General features: G+C 35.4%; 1 protein-coding gene across 1 annotated transcript in view; it reads right to left on the bottom strand.

Moving 5' to 3' along the window:
- slc10a7.L (solute carrier family 10 member 7 L homeolog) overlaps positions 1–21205 on the bottom strand; it is a gene marked incomplete at its 5' end in the record, with an annotated part of 123382 nt that overhangs the window by 66335 nt on the left and 35842 nt on the right. The window contains 1 exon segment of the mRNA NM_001172194.1: positions 18596–18634. Within this exon segment, the coding sequence (NP_001165665.1) occupies positions 18596–18634 (39 nt within the window).

The following is a 21205-nucleotide window of genomic DNA, read 5'->3' as shown; positions in this document are numbered from 1 at the left end:
GACTGATGTGACTAATGAGCAAACATAGTGAAGAGCAGCACTAACATATTAATGCTATTTGTGCGAACGAAGGCTCATGGCACATGCAGCATTTTTTCTGCAAAAGAAACACATGAACCTGGCTATGCTATTTGTTATTTATATAAATATAATGGAAATCCACCTAACACTGTGCATTTTTGGACCAAATTCCATATGTACCAGTGGTGTCTGGTGGATTTCCCTAAATGAGAACAAATGCCCAATCCACTGGAGTTCCAAATGTTAGCACCAACAACCCCCCCCCCCTGGGATTGTAACGACTTGCACAATTTGGGTTCACAGTTAAGTTAACAGCAAGACTAACAAAAAAGCCAGCTTTATCACTCTACTGCACATGAGTTGGCTGCTGTACTTTGAAGAAAGAATGGAGGAAGAGGATGCAGTTTTCTACTAACAGGAGCACCGGTCCAGGGTATCAGGTAAGTCATTACCATCCTTGGGAAGGGTGCCCCAACATTTGGCACCGCCCATGGATTGGACCTTTCCTTATACTTTAATAGTCAATGTAGCATGGCTGGGATCAAGCATTTTTTCTCTGGGGCATAAAGCCCTAAAGGAGCTAGCACACGGGGAGATTTAGTCACCTGGCGACTAACCGCTTCACCTTCCGAAATCACCCGACATTTCCACTTCAGACGACCTCAGAAATCGAAGCGCCGCGTTGGTGTTTTCTCATTATAGCTGGTGGAAGGCAGGGGGGAAGGCAGTACGGGGAGATTGTCGCCCTGCAGAAATGGCAATTAGTCAGCAGGCAACTAAATCTCCCTGAATCTGCCCGTGTGCTTGAACCCTAAGTGTTCCATAAGCATAACAGCAGTGAAACACTCTGCAAAAATTATTTAGATTAGAATAACAGTAAGTTTTAAAAATAAAAAATGGGAATGTATTAAATGGAATGCCACGAACCATGCTTCTTGAGAGAGAGAGAGAGAGAGAGAGAGAGAGAGAGAGAGAGAGAGACTGATAATTTTAGTTCTCAGTAACACAACTAAAGAGGTCAGTTTGTGACCCTCAAAACAGCTTTAATCTAATGTTAGTTCCTGCTGCTAGAAGTAAACGGATGATTTAGAGTCAGAAAAAAAATGATCCCTTTAATTATTGCAGTTTCCTCTTTGGGGAGAAAATAATAGTGACATTACCACTGCCCTTATGGTACCTCACAGATACACTGAACAAAGTATGGAGATTTTTTTCCAAATACAGGTATGGGACCTATTAACCCAAATTGTTGGGGGATGTGGTTTTCCAGGTAAGGATTTTTACATAATTTGGATCACCATACCTGCAAGTCTGCTAAAAACATGTAATCATTAAATCAAACTATAGAATGATTTTGCTACCAGTAAAGATTTAAGCAGCTTAGTTACTATCAATTCAACAATACATACAAACCCCATGCACATATTGCTCAAGCTAGGACTGAACTCACTACCCCAGCACTGCAGAATTATCAAATCCATTTAATATCATTGAACGCTCCAGTTTAACATACTTGACTAGTCACAACTCATGAAAGATTGCCATGTGCATACGGAACCCTAGGGAATGTCAATAACGTCCTTAAGTGAAGAAAAGAAGGTCCCCAAGCTTTCTCTTTTAAATTAGTGATTGTCATTACACAGATTGAGAATAATTACAGATGATCACATTCTCTCTGGACGTAGCACACAGAGTACAAGAGAAAAGTTCATAATTTTGTGTCAAACAATGCATCTCTGGGGCCAAGATTCAAAGCATGGTATTCTACTCATCTTTGTGACACCAGTGAATTATAATAAAGACAAAATAACAAAGGAAATGCAGATTTACAATGACTTTCAGTATAATGCAGACAGTGATATTCTAAGACTATTTTTATTTTTTGTGCTTTTTAGTGAGCCTTTGGGGGGCTGAGCCTAAATGTCAGTTATGCCGAGACTGGACACTAATTCGTATTTACTATCCTAGATATAGTAGAAAGCCCAACTTGGAGGTTAGTGACATCAGGGATGCAAATATATTTTCTGTCCAGCAATATATTACCATATCTGTAAACGTGCTATGTGCTAAAGGGGACCCTGGCCTAAGATTGAAGACGTCTGGCCACCACTATGCAGGAGTAATACTGTGTAAAAAAAAATCATGTTTTTAAAGGGAGGATACTATTCATACATCTATAACATGTGGACTCGAGAACATATTTATTTTAAAAGAATCGATAAAGACAAGCTATGGTTTGAACACCCTTTTGCCATAGCAAATTCAAAAAAATATTACGTGGTTGTTAAAGATATCTTTTTAAAATAGAAATAAAGCTATACTTTTTTTGGAGGTTTGTCCAGTTTAGGCTATTGACACGTCTAAAAGATACTCTGAGTTACAAATTTAGTTGTGTGATTAGTTTTGCACATTTCAAAAGACCATGCATGTTTTAACTTTTTTTTTTCGTAACGCATCTAGTGGAAGCAAAAGACCCTAATGTTTCTGATTGAGTAGTATAACTTTTTTTTAATATCCAAATTAGGATTCACACTGTGTAAGCTGTCTATTATGCATTATTATTGTACGATTGAAAACTCTGCAGACTCCTTGGTAGCCGACTAGTGAATGACTTACAGGGCATCTATCTAAAATAAAAATATTTTTATGCAAAAAAAAACCCATGCAAGGGGATCAGCCAACACGTCCCCCCAACACCGATCAGCAAGCAGGACCACTCGCTCATTACATTGCATGCATGTGCTGCCCATACTGAGGCTACTTCCTTGTAGGTTTAAAAAAAAAACAAAAAAAAAACACTATTGTTTCCCCCATCTGTTAGCTCACACCTCCAGTTGGGGAATCAATTTTTAGGAGATAGGTGCCCTTTAAAGGAGAAGTAAAGGTATAATCAAAATGTTAGGCCACCCAGTGGTTTTAAGTTTACCTGATACCCAGAAAACGGTTCCAGTGGGGTACTTCTGTTGGAGCTCATTCACCACAATCTTCTTTATCTTCTTCTTCTGTCTTCTTTTCTGCAGGCTTTAGAAGGAGCAGTAGAGGGAAAAGGCCAGCTTTTTGCATCTAAGTTTGGCTTTTACTTTAAATCGCATGCCCAGACCGAAATTAAGCAAAGGCAGAAGAAGCTGAAGAAGATGGCAATGATGGACTTCTACAGAAATATTCCAGGCCAGTGCAGTTTTTAGCAAACAGGAGCACTGTCCCGGGATATCAGGTAAGTGATTATAGTCACTGAAGGGTGCCTAAAAATGGCACCCCCCCAGTGATTATACCGGTTGCGCTCCTTTAAGAGCTATGACTGCCATGTTAAAATTGCCTTTGTGGCATAAAGCAGAGACCGGCTCCACTGATGCAGCATAATAGGGCTAAAGCACAATATGGGTGTCTACTAAGACACATACTAAAAATTCTGACACATGTTGAACTGTATCCTCACAATGACGTGTTTATTCAAACAAATCCTTGGTATTTGCCAAATGCTTACTTTAAACCACTGCAAGCACAATCAGCTTATTTAAATCCTCTCATGTTTCAAATAAATATCATATATCCAAATTTAGACACACAAGTAAAAATGTTTAGAGTAAAAAAAAAACATTTTTAATCAATACCTTAAGCAAAAAGGCCACATATCACCATCACAAAGGCCACTGTAATGCATTTTGTACTCTTGATCACTGTGTACCTACTAACTAAAAAGTTGTATTTAAAAAATCTACATTTTATAGATCTTTTTAAGCAATTAGAGGATTTGCTATCATGTATAAAAAAAAATAGATGCAAAATGAATTTCTATAACAAAGGGAGTGCTAAAATGTTTTACATTATATTACTTCAATAATAAAAAACAACAAACTTGTAGTATTGCTGACACAAGCTTTAATGAAGGCATATTGACATATAACTAAAGAAATTACAAAGAATACCGCTTTGCTAAATCAGTTTTATTTAAATAAAATGCAATACATTTTAAAAAGCTGACACACGAGTTTGGCCTTTTATGACTTATTTTATTTCAATTTTCTTGTTTGCATAATACATACTATATTCTAAGCAATGCGGCAGCGCACATATCAGAATGTGTCAAAATTAAAACCGAGAAAAGCAGAGGGTAGAAGACCGCACAAGAACCTGCGTTATTTGTCTTTTCATGAATATTAGCACGTTTTACAGGATAAAATCATGCTATTGTGGAATGGTGGTTGTCAGTGTTTTGTAGTTTCTAATAACTACTCCTACAATTGGTAAGGACATGTATGACTTAAATAAAGAAAAACAATTAAAAAAGAAAAAAAAAAAAAGCACAAGTATCTTGCCTGTCGATAACATTGCTGTTTGGTGTCATTTTTACTAAAAAAAGTGTCAAACCTATAGGCAACACCCATTTATTTAAAAAAAAAATGATTTTGTACAAAAATAATTGTTCCACAAAGAACAATTGATGAATCCAACAGAATTAGCCAACACAGTAGCTAGTGTTTAGTTATACTATTAGGGGCAGATTTATTAAGGTTCAAATTGCAGATTGGATTTTTAGTCAAATCCAAGTCGAATTCAACTATTCGTCACTAAAACCTGTTGAGTTGACTTGGATGTCAATGGCAGAGGTCCAGTGAGCCATATGAACAGTCTTCTTGGCATTCGAGGTTTCATTAGGAGAAAAGACGCGATTCGAGTTTAGTCTAATTTGATTCAAATTCGATTCATGTTTTTGAATGGTTAATATTCGTTCGAGTTTTAGACGTTTGGAGTTTTTTCTTAAGTACAAAAAAATTCGAGTTTGAAGTCATTTGAAGTCATTCGAGGTAAAAAAAAACTAGGGAGATGTCTCTGCTATGGAGAGTCCCATTACAACCCATTGGGCTGGTTATGACCCAAAAAATATCAGACACACTAATATCACTCCCCTTTCTTTCTACTCGATACATATTATAACTAGTAATGGGCGAATAAATTCGGCAGGCATATATTCATGGCAAAAAAATCTGCCGCAACAAAAAAAAATTGTCGCTCGCATAAAAATTGTTGCGCGTCAAAATTATTTGGACACCCATTGACTTTAATGCATTTGGACAAAATAGTCACTCGTATAAAAAAAGTTGCGTGTATAAAAATTGTCGCTTGCGTCAAAATTGACACTCATCAAACTTATTTTGACACCCATTGACTTGAATGTGTTTCGCAAATTTTTAGATGAAGAGAAACAGGACAGATTCACCCATCACTAATTATAACCACTCACAAGAGAAGCTAAGATAGACAAAACCAAATGAGTTAATAATACCTTTATAAATCCATGGGGGAAGCAAAAGGTAAATTAAAAGGAATATTGAAATCTGCACAGGTATGGGATCCATTATCCAGAAACCCGATATCCAGAAATCTCTGAATTATGGAAAATCTGTCTCCCATAGACTCCATTTTATCCAATTCCGTATTTTTAAAAATGATTTCCTTTTTCCTCTGTAATAATAAAACAGTACCTTGTACTTGATGCAAACCATTCTGTTGGCTTTTATTTCAAGTTTACATGATTTTCTAGTAAACAAGGTATGGAGGTCCTAATTAGGGAAAGATCCATTATCTAGAAAACCCCAGGTCCTGAGCATTCTGGATAACAGGTTCCATATCTGTATTTGAATTAGACAAAGAAAGGCTATGTCTGGAGCCATAATCAAAATATTATGGTAGAAAAGTTTTGGAATAGTTTTAGTTTTTTTTTTTTTAGATTTTCTGTACCAATGTACAAAGTGTAAGCACAAGTCATTCTCAAACATGTGTACATATTTTAGAGTCGACTGACAGACAAAGATGGTCGTGTTTTAGTGCTAGTCTGGTTTCCATCCTGCATCTACTCACTATACTATTCTTTACATGACTAACCCTGTTAAAGGAGAACTAAACCCTAAAAATGAATAGGGCTAAAATGCCATATTTTATATACTGAACTTATTACACCAGCCTAAAGTTTCAGCTTGTCAATAGCAGCAATGATCCAGGACTTCAAACTTTTCACAGGGGTCACCAACTTGGAAAGTGTCTGTGACACTCACATGCTCAGTGGGCTCTGAGCAGCTGTTGAGAAGCTAAGCTTAGGGGTCGTCACAAATTATCAAGCAGAAAATGAGGTTGTTCTGTAATATAAGATGATGCTACAGGGCTGATTATTAAATTCCAATGCTAATTGCACTGGTTTCTGTGCTGCCATGTAGTAATTATCTGTATTAATTATTAATCAGCCTTATATTGTGACATTTCTATTCTATATGTACTGTATATTGTGAGATGGTCCCTAAGCTCAGTAAGAGCATGTGCAGTGAATCAGCAGAAAAGAAATGGGGAGCTACTGGGGCATCTTTGGAAGAACAGATCTTTACTGCTAAAGGGCTGTAGTTGCCTTGGGCTGGTACAGAAGCCCAAAACATAATGTACAAAATTTCTAGCTACATCTTAAGTTAAGCTTTAGTTCATGATATTTCACCCAAGCATGATGTACACCGACATATGAACTTTATAACTAACAATTGCCAGTTGGAAACGTGCTCCAGGATTAGGGTTGGCAGGATTAGGCAGCAGGGCTTTATAGTGCAATAAAGTAATGGATGCAAAAGGCTCCATTTTCCTGGCCATTAATGCAGCTTGCACAATGACATAAATAAATTATCCAAGTGGAACTTCACATGTGCCGAGAACTCGAAGCAGACCACTGGTATTTTCACTTCAAATTTGTACAGTCTTTAGTCAACACAGTTCATCTGCATTTCTAACACCTGCTTCAGTCAGCTATGAAGTGCACCGTTATGAACAAAATTTCCTTTCATCTGTATACTGCCCATCTAACACACATATACTCTGGAAATTATGCACAGGAGCATCATTATTTTGCACTCACGTCTGTGACATGGGTCTATTTGCAGAGATATTTTGATCATTACTTGAAAGATAATTGTTATGCCGCGGCGCAACACCTAAATCGAGCAGGCCTTTTTATCTTTTCTCTAGAATCAAATGCCATATGTAGTGTTAATTTTATGGGAAAGAGCTTGTCTGTTATAATTGCCGATAAATATTCTAGCCTACTAAAAGGTATCTATAGACAGTACATTTCAAAAGCCTCATTAAGGGGCCGTGGCACAGTATATCACTTTATAAAAAGAGTTTAACAATTGTAGATAAAGTATCTTTAAATACCCTTTTTGTCCAGTTTGGGATCAAACTCAATGCTTTAATTCAATGTCACAAAATTAGGGCACTGAGTTATTTATTATAATCCGAATTTAGCTCATTGTTTCATAACAAAAAAAGCTCAACCAAACTCCCATTTCAGATTTTTTTTATTTATAAAATAACTCAATTTAATCAAATCGTAATCAAATTGTTGGGACTTTGTTCCTGAATCGTTAGATTTTTTCGAGTTTTTGCCTGAAACCCCCAAAATGGTTGGATTTTCAGGCTAAACCCAGCGCAGACCACAATAACTTCCAATTAAACTAGGTGACTTATACAGAACCTCAACAGGTCTGAGATGGCGGATTTTCAGATTTGGACTTTTCATCGGGGTATAATATATCTGTAAAAATTTGAGTGTTTTTTTGACACGACCAAAAAAAAAATGAGTTTTTGCCAAAAAAACCTTTACCAAAAAAATTTGAGTTTAGTAAATAACCCACTGGGTTGGAAAGCACCTGAGTGGCATAATTGTATTTAGAAATCATCAATTTGGTTTATCAGCAAGGACAATATAATGTGGCAATCTGCTTGCTAGACTGGTTTGGGGGGGGGAATATATATATATATATATATATATATATATATATATATATATATATATATATATATATATATATATATATATATATATATAGTCATATGAAAAAGTCTGTGAGCCCCTCTTAATTCTTTGGAATTTTGTTTATCATTGGCCGAGCTTTCAAAGAAGGAACTTCCTTTTAATATATAACATGCCTTATGGAAACAGTAGTATTTCAGCAGCGACATAACAGAAAATATACAAGCTACTATTAGGAAATTGCAACAATCTCTAGAGTGAAATGTATATTAGATACATTTCTTCATGTTGCTGCCAGTAAACCAGTTCAGATAACAATTGAAATATTGTTGCTAAAATGTAACCTTTAATCAATGTTACTTAAAAACATTAACTTTAAGACATGCTGCTCTTTAAGTACAAGACAGTGTGGGGACCTGGTCCTTAAAAATACACAAAATTAAAAACTGCACAAGGTGGACCGGTGGACACAAAGTTAAATATATTGCGCTATTATCCGAACATAAAAATGGAAATGCATGTAGCAACGGAGTGTTATACATAGTATAACCCCCATGGAATGTTTTTCAGGGGACCAGAAAAAAATGGTGAAAAAATCCAGGAAAATGTAAAATGAGGGAAATGTATTATGCATAATATTTAGGTGGGACCATGAAACAGCAATGTAAATTGAGGGCAAATTTAAAATCAGGGAATGTAAAACTGAGGTTTCACTGTACGCGATACACTGGAGAGGTAACTTTAGTATCTGTTAGTCCGGTGGCTAAATCCTAATCTAATGTTCAGTCTCAGAATTTCATTGGTTAAAGCTAGATGGCAGTGCTGCTTTAAAGCATGATCCACATTCCTTTGTTACTTCAGATTGTTCAAACATAGCCATAGTGGGGTATGCATGCAACTTCTTGTTTGTTTCAGTTTTTTTTCTTGCTTACATGCTCTTAAAGTCATGTGAAACAACAACTCATAAGCGCATTTATGATTTTAATTTAGAAATGACTTTCATTAACCCTTCTTGCTTCCTTACATTGAGGGATTTTAACATCTCATGAAACTTAAACACTCAGGGACAGATTTATCTAAGGGGCAGATTTATCAAAGATTGAGATGGATTTTCGAATGAAAAAGATTCAAATTTCAAGCTATTTTTTGTGTACTTTTGAAAAATTCATGTACTACTGACCATTCACCATCTAAAACCTGCCGAATTGCTGTTTTAGCCTATGGGGGACCTCCTAGAACCTACTTGGAGTCAATTGGTGGACATTCGATCGAATGCACTATTACTTTGATTCAAATTCGGCCGAATACGGACCTATTCGACCAAAAAAAAAAAAAAACACTTAATTTTGGTTGGTCTTTTTGAATTCGAATTTCGACCCTTGATAAATGTCCCTTAGTGTGAGATTAGATCTGACTACAGAACAAGCCCATTTCTATTCATTCCTATGGGATTTTTAGAAGCATATTTCTCAAATGGTGATATTCATATATAATTATGCTTTTAAAATCTCATAAAAATGAATAAAAGGTGGGTGAGTTGTTTTGTAGTGAGCTCTAATCTCAACCTTTGTAAAAGCTGCCACTTAAGTTTTGTGAAATTCAGAAACATACTTTGTAGGGCAAACTATTCAATGACCGGCTGAAAAGGTTCCAATAAAAACAAGACGTATAAAATAAAATTTTATAGCATGTGCAGCATCTTGCCTACTTCACATAATCCAAATAAAAAGATAGATGTTAAAGAAAAACCCCTAACCCCATGGGGTGGTTTGGAGGCACATTAGTCAGAATTGCTGCTTTGTAATGAGAGCTACATGAAATATTACTGATTTATAAAAGGATAACTACAGTACCTCCAGGCTACAGTATACTCAATATGTACAGCATGAAATACACACAAATGTCTCCAGAATTCTAACGATACCACATGATCGTCTAATACACATGATGCTAAGGCTCACAATGTAGTATTAGAAACGACCAAAATGTTATTGCTGTTTAAATCTGAGTTGGATTAAAACCAACGTTTTACTAATATTAAGAGTTTACAATTAATGTTATTTTAATAATAACCCCAAAAGAAACAAAAAAGGTAAAACACAGTAAGAACAATAAGATTTTTAACTAATATTAATGAATTAGAAAAATAAAATGCAATCAACTGCATTACAATAATAATTCAGTCCTTTGGGAAAAATAATCTATCGTAATTGGACATGGTTGAGAAACTAAAAGCGAGGGAAAAAAATGTGAAAATTTGGTTCAGTCAGCAAAAATTAGATTTGAAATTTGCTGGTGTTTCCAGTAATTGAATTTGTGTCATAGATTTGTAAGTAAAATGGACACCCTGACTAATGAGTTTGCATTTGGAACAAACCCTGGTCAGGATATAAAAGAATATTAACCCTTGCAGTGTAGGTCTACAGCAGTGGGACAGTCACAGGTTTCACACCATTACAAATTCCTCTGGTCTATATTACAGATGTAGTTCCGCTTAAATGCAATCTGCAACCGTTTATTATTGTGGCTTTACAAATGAATGGAATCCTTAGGGGGGACTATGGAAAATATGTAAATTATATATAAGCATCATTATACTGAAATAAGAAGTTTGCTTAATATAATCAATCAAAAATTCAGAACAGTTTCTAAAATATTCAAGTTACTCTTCACTTTCCCCCTCTCAGCATCCTTCTCTCTTCATGCAGCAGTTGGGAGTCGGATTTTGAATCACAGTTAAACCCAATATATCTTTTAAGGGGGCTCCATTTGCCTAGAAGATGTATTGGAACTCTATTAAAATCACTGTAAATCAGGTCTCTCTACATGTAGAATTTGTGCCAGTCCATTATTTTGTTAGATTTTGTTTGTACTAGAATCAGTTATGTGAGTGAGCTCTAACACATCTGCTAGGAAAGGAAGCCCCACCCCCATAAGATATATTGGATTTAACTCTCAATGAAATTCTGACATCCAACTCAGAAGATAGAATGAAGAGAAACATATGCCGAGAGGAGGATGAACTTGATTTTTTTTTCAGAAACAATACAGAATTTTTTTCTTTTTTAAAGATTTTTTTTGCGTAGAACATAAGGGAGTGTAACCGAGTTCTAGCCACATTGGTTGGTGTTAGATCATCAATCACTCCCAGTAAGTAGAGCACTGGGTTGACTATCTGTGGAGTACCCAGTTCAGTGGCTAGGGTCTCCATTAACTTGGTCCAGAATAACTGGACCGGAGGGCAGGACCAAATCATGTGGATATAGTTAGTACCTGGAAGTTTACATAGTGGGCACAGATCTTCTTCACTTTTTCCATTTTTTTTTTAGTTATGTTAACTTAAATCTTAAGTTGTATCAGTCTGTCCCTTATCGAGGTTAAGAAACTGTAGGCCGTTTCTATTGCCTCCTCCTACATCTCATGGTTGAGGAATACAGAATTTTTAATTGTATTTAGGATGATGAAACTTATATTAAATTTTCATTTTTGTCATAGTTTACCTTTAAAATCATGCTTGTTTGAAATGACGTACAGTATTTTGAACATTTATATTGATATGTTTACTTTACATTTCAGATTCTATGGAAGCAATGTAACATATTACTTATGTCTTTCTGAAGCAGCTCTGGGAGGGGGGGTCACCGAATGTGTAAACTGTTCTAATGTATACATTTAGTTGATACATTTCTTATCTCTCTCCCTGCTTGTACAGAATCTCTAGGTTCCATTAAAGGTGTTTCATTACAGTCAGTTGTTAGAATTGATACAATAGTTGCTAACAATCCAGAGATGCTGCTGAGAAATGGATCAACTAAATGTTGCAAAATTGTTCAGAGTCTGCACCTGAATTACTGAGCTGCTTGACAAACACTAGGCAAAGGGACATTGAACTTTAAACTTAGATTTTGGAAAAACAGTAAAAAAGAAATAATGGAAAGTGATTGAAAAAATTCATTATTTCCGGGGAACAATCTGAAAACAACTGAACTGAAAAAAGTGTTTGGAAGGTGAACAACCCATTTAAGAGTCAAAGTTTAGATTTTAAATCAGAATTTCAGCTCTATTAGTGCAGAGAGCTCCACATTACAGGTGTGACTCTTCCTTGTCCTGCTAAGGCGCTTGGAAAAGAAAGTGCTGGGTGTAAGGGTGTGGCATCAGATGGTGGCAAGGACTCTTTTGACAAGCCATGCATACTCCACATCAATATTAATTTTTCCTAACTAGATACTTGCCAAAAGCTGCAGGTTGTTCTATGAAATCTGGTCAACACTCACATCTTAGTGTTTCAAAGTTTTTTAAAACTACATATAAATTCTATTTCTCTGAAATTAACAATGCCTTGTAATTTATTAAAAGATCTCAATATAAGTTACAAGCCCCAAAAAAAATGCTGAATAGTGCGATAAAAAATATTATTTGCGGGAAATAAAAACCTCCGAAGTCCAAATGTCTATTAAAAAAAAAAAAAAAAAAAAAAAAGGTCCAATAGGCTCTTATTGACTTATATAGGCCCTCAACTGTATTAATTGCTTTTTTTTTTATTAGAGTTTTTTGTGGTGTTTACACTTTATAAACCTTAATTGTTTCTTGAGAAATTAAAAAAAAGACATTTTTAAAGAAAAAAATTGATTTGTAAAAAAAAAAAATTAGTAGCCCACCAATTAATTTTTGAACATAGGTACATATATGCTTGCAGATATGTCTTGCCTATACATTGCAGTAAGAACTGAAGATGAAACATACATATTCAAAATATAACATTATGGGGGGTATTTATTAAAGGTCCAGTTGTGCTCCAGCTAAAACCTGTTATGGTCCCTTGAACCATTTAAAGATGTTTTTAGCCTTCATTATTTTTGTGGGTTTGTGCACGAAAACCTTATATCAAACAAGTCTCTATCTGCGACCCTCATTATTATTACAGATAACTAGGGAAAAGCCCCAACAGACATGAAGTGTAATTACAATTGTAATAATAGAGCTGTATTGTGGCACATAGAAAAGGCCTTCCCACGATACAGTCACAAGGAGATTTGCATGAATCTGCTATCAGTTCTTTGATAAGTAGCCAAGCTGAATAACTAAAATGCTTTCAGATTTTATTAAACCCTCATCAAGGGAAAAAATATCAAATCACTTATTAAGCTCTACAATTATTGTAAAGAGGCCCGTTTAATGAAAGGAGGAGATAATGACATTAGTGCCTCAACATAGGGAAATCCTCAGTGGCACTATTCTCTGTTATTCTTTTGGCCTGAAATGTATGTTAATTGAATTCAGCTATAATTTATTATTACCCACCGAGTTTAAAAAAAAAAAAAAAAAGTTTTCTATAAAAATTGCTTTTTGAAGGTTATACCGTTTAATTGTGGACAGGAATTGGCTGATAATGAAGTGCTATATGCACAACAGTGTGTGACAAAATATTGGTGAGCCAGTTGATTTCTGGTTTCTATGTGTACATTAATAACTTCTAAACTTTATTAGGAATTTTAAAGAATATTAAACATACATTGAAAAAAAAAATGTCCTTTATCAAGCCAAATGAACAACAACATTGCACAGGTGAATCATATTTAAGACAATGAAAAGGAAATTACCTCATAGCTTGTATCACAATCAATTTGCATGTATGCATTTATAAATACAAAAATAATCTTTATTTAAACTAAATGGATGTAAAGATTTAAGTTTATTAATCCACCACACCTCCCTTTTCTTTAATTTCAGTTCTCTGTCTCCCCCTCTTTTTAATGGAGGTATTGTTTCCAATGTCATGAAATGTGAGTATATACTTAAAGAATCAGCACAGTATTCTATACAACAGCTGTTTTTCTTCCTACAGGGTTTGGAGATTATACTGTGTTGTAACTATTTTTAACTTTTTGCATTAATCGAGTGCTGCTTCATTCATTCCCATATATGTACAATGTTTTCTGTATGAGAACAGATCTCTGTTGTGGTGGTGTTATGTCTTCTTATAAATTTACCTTTCGGATTTTAACCAATATACTACAACAGATGCCTGCTAAGGTTATATGTGATATTTTCTTTGTTATTCATGTTTTCTATGGAAAATACATTGATCAAAGCTGGCTACATTTTTTTTACTATAGCCTTGGAACTTCTACTTGGAAGTTAAATGTCCGTTGGCAACAATGTTTTGTAAACAAGGAAGTTCAGTAATAAGAAATTCCTGCACAGACTACATAAAAAAAATGTTAACATGTTAAAATGTTAAATGTCAAAAAAATGATCAACATGACCTATACTGTAGGTAACTTTATGTAGATCAATATTTTGAGAATTAAATTTTAAGTGTCAGTATCACTTTAAAGGAGTATTTACATGAATAAAACTTTAAGAGAATTTGCTCTCTTCTACTCATGCATTGATTCTGGTGTATATTTATCAAGGGTGGAAATACAGCTCGTCTTTATTGCCAGAAGGAAATGGTACAGCTCTGTTCAGGTACATTTATTGAGGGGCAAAACTGTGAATTCAGCCTCCCATTAATACTACCCATAAAAAAAAACTTCCTATAGTGAGAGAGAGAGCTGTGAAACTTCACTCTGCTGAGTTCTTTAACAATAATGCCCCTCTGTCTGCCAGTGTGATGATTTCAAGCCATTGGCCCTAGCAACTAGATGGCAGTTTTACAGGAATTCTGGGGGCGACAGAACGAAAAAGGCACACAAATACTACCGAAGAGCAAATGTAATGCTGACAGACACCAAGTTATTTTGTATGTGAAGTTTCCTTTTAAGAAAAGGATATCTAGTAATTTGCCTGAAAGTGTTTGAATGTCACGTTCAGAGCACATCCATGTTTACATTTCCTACACAATCTGTGAACGCAAACAGAAGAGTCAATTATTTGTACCTGCTGTCACTAAAGGTCTGAGATCTCTATCCACGTGGGATTCTCTGCAGAACTGCACTTGCTTTAGGTTTTGATGTGCCAAGGCAGATTGGTAAATAAAGGAAATGGTGCACGGTGTGGCCTGGACTCAAGGTGCTTTAAGCAAACTGCAAAAGATAGGATGCAGCTAGGGACTGTCTATCTACAATTATCTAGAGAAAAGCATGTGTTTCTATACATACAAATGTTGGGTGACCTTATATGACTTCCATTATTTATAGCTAAAGGGTTAAGTTCTCTTTGGTGGTTTGCCTGTTATTAATGTATAAGCGATCAGTGTCCCTACATTATCTTTGATAAACTCGATAAGAGATACGGGCAACATTTTAGGGGCCTTATATGTAGACACGGACGATTCAAGATCAAAAGTACAATAAATACGATAAATATACACAATTTCGCTTTTCTGAACAACTGGCATAAGGGCTGCAGCGAAGCACAGAATAGCCTGTTAGCAATTTCAGCCATTGTTCACCTTTATATGAACTTTTAGTATGATGTAGAGATTGATATTCTGATACAATTTGCAATTGGTCTTGTCTGTTTATTGTTTTTGAGTTACTTTGCCGTTTACACAGGTTGCAATTTCAGCAATCTGGTTGCTAGGGTCCAAATAACCCTAGCAATCATGTACTGATTTGAATAAGAGACTGGAATATGAATAGAAGAGGCCTGAATAGAAAGATGGCTAATAAAAAGTAGCAATAACATTACATTTGTTTGTGGCCTTACAGAGCATTTGTTTTTTAGATGGGATCAGTGACCCCCATTTGAAAGCTGGAAAGAGTCAGAAGAAGTCAAATAATTTAAAAACTATCAAAAAAGAAATAATGAAGAATTGGGCATTCTATAGCATATTAAACGTTAACTTAAAGCTAAACTACCCCTCTAAGCTGACCATAAACAAGCTGCTATAGCCTTGTGTCCGACGAACGCTCGTTCGGTGCTATCTCCTGACCTACCACTAACCATTCTGATTAAATAGGCTAGCAAAAAGAACAAATCAAAATAAATAGCCATTAAAAAAAAAAAATCAAATAGCCATTATTCAAAGGCAGCAATCATAGAAACGTTATGTCCGACAAATAGTAGTGACAATCACCCATTGATATCATCAGAAAGGCAATACATACAGAGATATAGTCATTAGCTAACCGGTCTGATTGCCTAAACAACCGTTTGAGAAGGCACGAAAAATGCCGGAATGATCCACACATTGTCCGAAAACCTTATGATAATAAGATTCACACGAAATGAAGACTGGAGCGACTTTATCTTTCCGTCTGTGGCAATCTTAAGAACTAGGACAAAAGGAGGAACAATTTTATACACAGACAGGGCCTTTAGTACAGATTCAATGCTCTCACGTGCAATCTGCATTTTGGTCCATGTAGCAACTTACTTTTCTACTTTTCTACAATGTTGCGTTATTAAAATTTGTCTCATGTGTTTGACTTTATTGTGCAAACGTGGGCTTCTGATCTGTAACAGCTGCAATATTTCAGGGTCACAATTGTGGAGAGAATTCTAACGAAGACATAGAATAGAGATGAAACATTAGCTATCTAAGGGTAGAGTATTGTGGGACCTGTTATCCAGAATGGTCGGACCTGGGGCTTTCCAGATAATGGATCCTTCCATAATTTGGATCTTCATACTTTAAAGGGGTTGTTCACTTTTGCATTTTAATTTTTAACTTTTAATTTTATGTAGAGAGTGATATTCTTAGACAATTTGCAATTGGTTTTCATTTTTTTTTTTTTGTGGTTTTTGAAATATTTAGCCTTTTATTCAGCATCTCTCCAGTTTGCAATTACAGCCACCTGGTTGCTATGGCCCTAATTACCATAACAACCATGTATTGATTTGAATAAGGGATTGGAATATGAATAGGAGAGGGTCTAAAGTAATAAAAAGTAGTAAAAACAATACATGTGTAGCCTTACAGAGCATTTAGTTTTTAGATGGGGTCAGTGTCCCTCATTTGAAAGCCAGTTAAAGCCAGAAGAAAAGGACAAAAAAGTAAAAAACAAAGAAATAATGAAGACCAATTGAAAAGTTGCTTAGAATGGGTATTTCTAGAACATACTAAAAGTTAACTTAACGGTGAACCACCCTTTTAAGTCTACTTGAAAATCATGTAAACATTAAATAAACCCAATAGGCTGTTTTTTTTTATTCCAATAAGGATGAGTTATATCTCAGTTGTGATCAAGTACAAGGTACTGTTTTATTATTACAAAGAAAAAGGAAATCATTTTTAAATAGCTGGATTAATCGGATAAAATGGAGTCTATGGGAGACGGCCTTTCTGTAATTCAGAGCTTTTTTAATAATGGGCTTCAGGATAATAGATCCCATATATGTATGTCCAAAAGTGAGATAATCAAAAAGGCTTAGGCTAATGCCATAAATATGCATGGGAAACCACAAAAAAGCCTAAGCATGCGTCATCAGCCTGGCGTTTTTCTTTCCCCAGAAAGGAGGTACAGTATTTACAGTTCACATCCCCCATAATGGCTCTGCCACAGGAAAACCACTAAACTAAAATAATCATTCTTTCAGTGTCAAACACAAGCCGAACCAAGCTCCTTTTTCAGAAGCAGCGACAATATAAAAAAAAAATAAGAAAACAGCACTCAACAGCAAAAAAAAAACAACCAAATAATTTTGCCTTGGAGGTTTTGTTGGTGGTTTGTGTCACCTATACACATTGATGCAACCACAGCGCTGGTCTCATCTTGAAACCGCAGCCACATGTGGTAGTTATCATTGCCTAGTCATTGTTATGAATGGTCCTGCCTTTCACTGGACTGCAATTATTATTCTTATTATTATCTAGCTAAAAGAAGAGTTTCCCAGTGGAAATTTTTACAGGGCCAGGAAAAGTAAATGATGAGCAGAATATACACTAAGGGGAAGATTTTGCAAGGGTCAAATTGAAAATTCAAATTCGACTAGGGAGCCATTCAAATTCGATTCGAGTTTTTCAAAAAAATTTGAATTTGATTTTCGAGATTTATCATACTCTGGCCCTTTAAAGAATTTGAATTCAGCTATTTGCCACCTAAAACCTGCCGAATTACTGTTTAAGTCAATGTCCAGGGATCAATATGGAGATGTTTGCTGCCTTCGAGTTTTTTTCAGAGATTGATCAAATTTGATTCGAGCTTTCAAGACGTTTAAAAAATTTGATTTTATTGATAAATTTCCCCAAGTCAATTTTTGAATTCATTCTAAATTCGACCCTTGATAAATGTGCCTCTAAGAGTTAATATTTAGCATTTTGACATGAACTCTTGCAGAAAAAAACTAATATTTACCAAATTACCAGGTTGTTGTAGTAATTTTCTAGTAAGAAAATCCTTAGCAGAAAAGCATAGGAAACTGTGAATCTTTGCAACCCAAAAAGCAAATGCCAGTTACATAACAGGAAGATACATATCCACATAAACAATTGCTGTTATTTACAAAACCCCAAATGATATCTCAGTGAAGATCCTTCATCGCTAATGTTAAACATTTGATTGCTACTCTTTGCCTTTCTATTATGGATCATTAGTCCTTTAGAGCAGAATGGATATCCAATACATCTCATTTAAGAAAATCAAAAAATCAGTTAATTGACAGATGTCTTCATTAGTGCACATTAACAGCAACTAATGATTCCATTAAAGTAGGCAATGTTAATCTCCTCCGCTGCACAGGACTGTAAACTAATTAACACCTTCTATGTCAGAATAGTAAAAGCATTAAACAGGAAAGTTCATTTGTATTTTAATAGCATTCCTTAACTCAAAAGAGATAACTCTATAAGAATAATAGTTTTGCTTTACAAGAGCAACAAATAAAATTGGAACTTACCAAGAAACTTCCAAATGCAGAGTTGAAAATAGCAGCAGCCTGTTGAAGAAGCGAAAGGAAATTAACTTTGTTGTTCCATACAATTTTGTAGACATGCAATATGCACATTAAAAATAGCTACACACAAAAGTCAGGGTCATCAACGCAATGTAATAAAATACTGTCTAATTGGGTCCTTTCCACAGCTCCAAATCTTCAACATCTCAGCAACTCAAAAATAAAATACAATACAACTAAAAAGACATGATGATTAAAGATAATAAAGCATGGGCTCAGAAATGCAATTCCAGCATGTCATCACAAGCTACTGTAAACACATACAAATAAATGAATGTGCCTAATGATGGGACCAAAGGAAGGGCCACGCATGGGTACATTGCTTGTTGAAAAGTTTATCCTTGCCTTACCAGATGCCTTCACCGTCTGGTTAAAGAGATGAAAAAAGCAGAGTAAACACAGAATTCCCACAGCATCATAGTCATGCTTTATATTGAATTCATACAGCCTACTGTGGGTAATCCATTTCAACCAATCAAATGTTTAATTCTTACAGCAAGACCAATAAATGTTGCCTGCTGATTGGCTGCTTCGGCTTAGCAGATCACTATCAAACTGAATCTAAAACTGAATGCTTGTGTCTATTTTCTGAAGGAAGTGACATTCAAGCTACTTGCTATGCCATTGCTTGAACCACTAGGCATAAACCATATTTCGCGCTATCTGGCCATATGCATGTACTGTTTGGGATCTGTTATCCAGAAACCCGCTATCCAGAAAGTTCCGAATTATGGAAAGGCCATCTCTCATAGACTCCATTATAATCAAATAATCCAAATTTTTAAAAATGATTTCCTTTTTCTGTGTAATAATAAAACAGTACCTTGTGCTTGACCTAACTAAGATATACTAAATACTTATTGGAAGCAAAATCAGCCTATTGGGTTTATTTAATGTTTACATGATTTTCTAGTAGACAAAATATGAAGATTCAAATTATGAAAAGACCCGTTATCCGGAAAGCCCCAGGTCCCAAGCATTCTGGAGAATAGGTCCCATACCTGTATAACCAAATTGCATAGATCCTGTTGCTCAGTCTGAGGGCCAAACAAGCAGATTGTGAAAGAGTTATGGCACTTAGATAAGTTATGGCCTCCCACATATGCCAATGGAACTTCATGGCCAACAAAACTGAAATGCTAAATGTCTCACCAGTATTCATTTTAATACCCTTTTTTCCACACATCGTCTATGCAAACTTGTATTGTATATAAATGATGAGTAAATTATAGACATAATAATGTATATGTGGCTTAAATTTACCAGCAAAATGATCAAGAAAGGGATAAATCATACAAAAAATAATATTTTGTCCATACGCTGAGTAATGTGTATTACAAAATAAAACAAACAAAAAAGAAAGGCAAATTAATCACAAAGCACTATATATTCTCACATACTGTATTTAACAATAAAACCAAATGCCAGGAAGTTTTTTTTGTGCAATGTCTGAATGAAGTCCAAAGCCAGTAGCTGAACATGCCTCAAGATCCAAATAAGGATGCAATAATGGTGAATGGATAATGAGATCACCACCCAGGAGATCATAGTTTTCATACTTGAGTTCATAATTAATTCACAAACGCTGATCATTTTATTACATTCCCTCTTCTGCACTCCCCATCAATAAAAGATGGAACAGGACTTTTTATTCTCTGGTCACAGGCTAAAATGGGCACAGACTGTAAAATCTTTGCTAACACTAGCATATGGCACTACTGGTTTCAAGGGAAGTATAAGTATTGACAACTAAATAAAACATCACAGTTGACATTCAGAAGTACAACAGCATAATCCAACAAGCTCCCTTCTAGATAATACTGTAAGGCGATGGAAGCCTCATCTAAATAACGCCGTAAGGCGATGGAAGCCTCATCTAGATAACGCTGTAAGGCGAAGGAAGCCTCAAGCATTCATTGGTGTTCTGTGTATCCTGTGCAAGGACTAAGTAAACCATGAATTTCTAGAGATTACTTAGTACCACCACTGTTCAATCCAGTTTAATAATGTTCCTTACCACGGTACTGTTTGGAGTATTTTGATCTCTTTAGCCAACAAAAAAAACGCTGATATACATTAAGCCTTTAGTGACCTGCTTAGCATATACACATTGCACGTGCAAACTACAGCAGAGCATGGTCCAGTGACCAACAGATAGACATTTATTTCTGTCTTATTCAATTTCTAGATTATGTTACAGGCTGCTGTGATTGGAGTGGACACTTTAATACATGTAGTATAGAAGGCAAACATAGGACTTTCTTGTAGTCCAGACATAGGTTACCACCATTAAATTACTAGATCACCTTTATCTCAATCTACCGTATATCCAGAGAGTTTGTGCCCCCCTTTAAGCCATTCTATATATACACATGTGGATAAAGTTGCATTTTAATAAGAAGCTGACCACTGAAATCTGTAGTGTGATGTAGACAAGATTTGGCCAACAGGCAGCCTAGGGACCTTGTGTGGCCTCTTTATGCTCAGCTGTAGATGTAATGCTAAGGATCCACTGGGAAGCCTTTGCCTGCTGTTTGCATTGATTTTATGGAA

This window comes from Xenopus laevis, chromosome 1L (genome assembly GCF_017654675.1).
Source record: "Xenopus laevis strain J_2021 chromosome 1L, Xenopus_laevis_v10.1, whole genome shotgun sequence".
Lineage (NCBI taxonomy): Eukaryota > Metazoa > Chordata > Amphibia > Anura > Pipidae > Xenopus > Xenopus laevis.
Note: the sequence above shows the minus strand (reverse complement) of the source record. Positions and strands in the feature narration are given on the sequence as shown.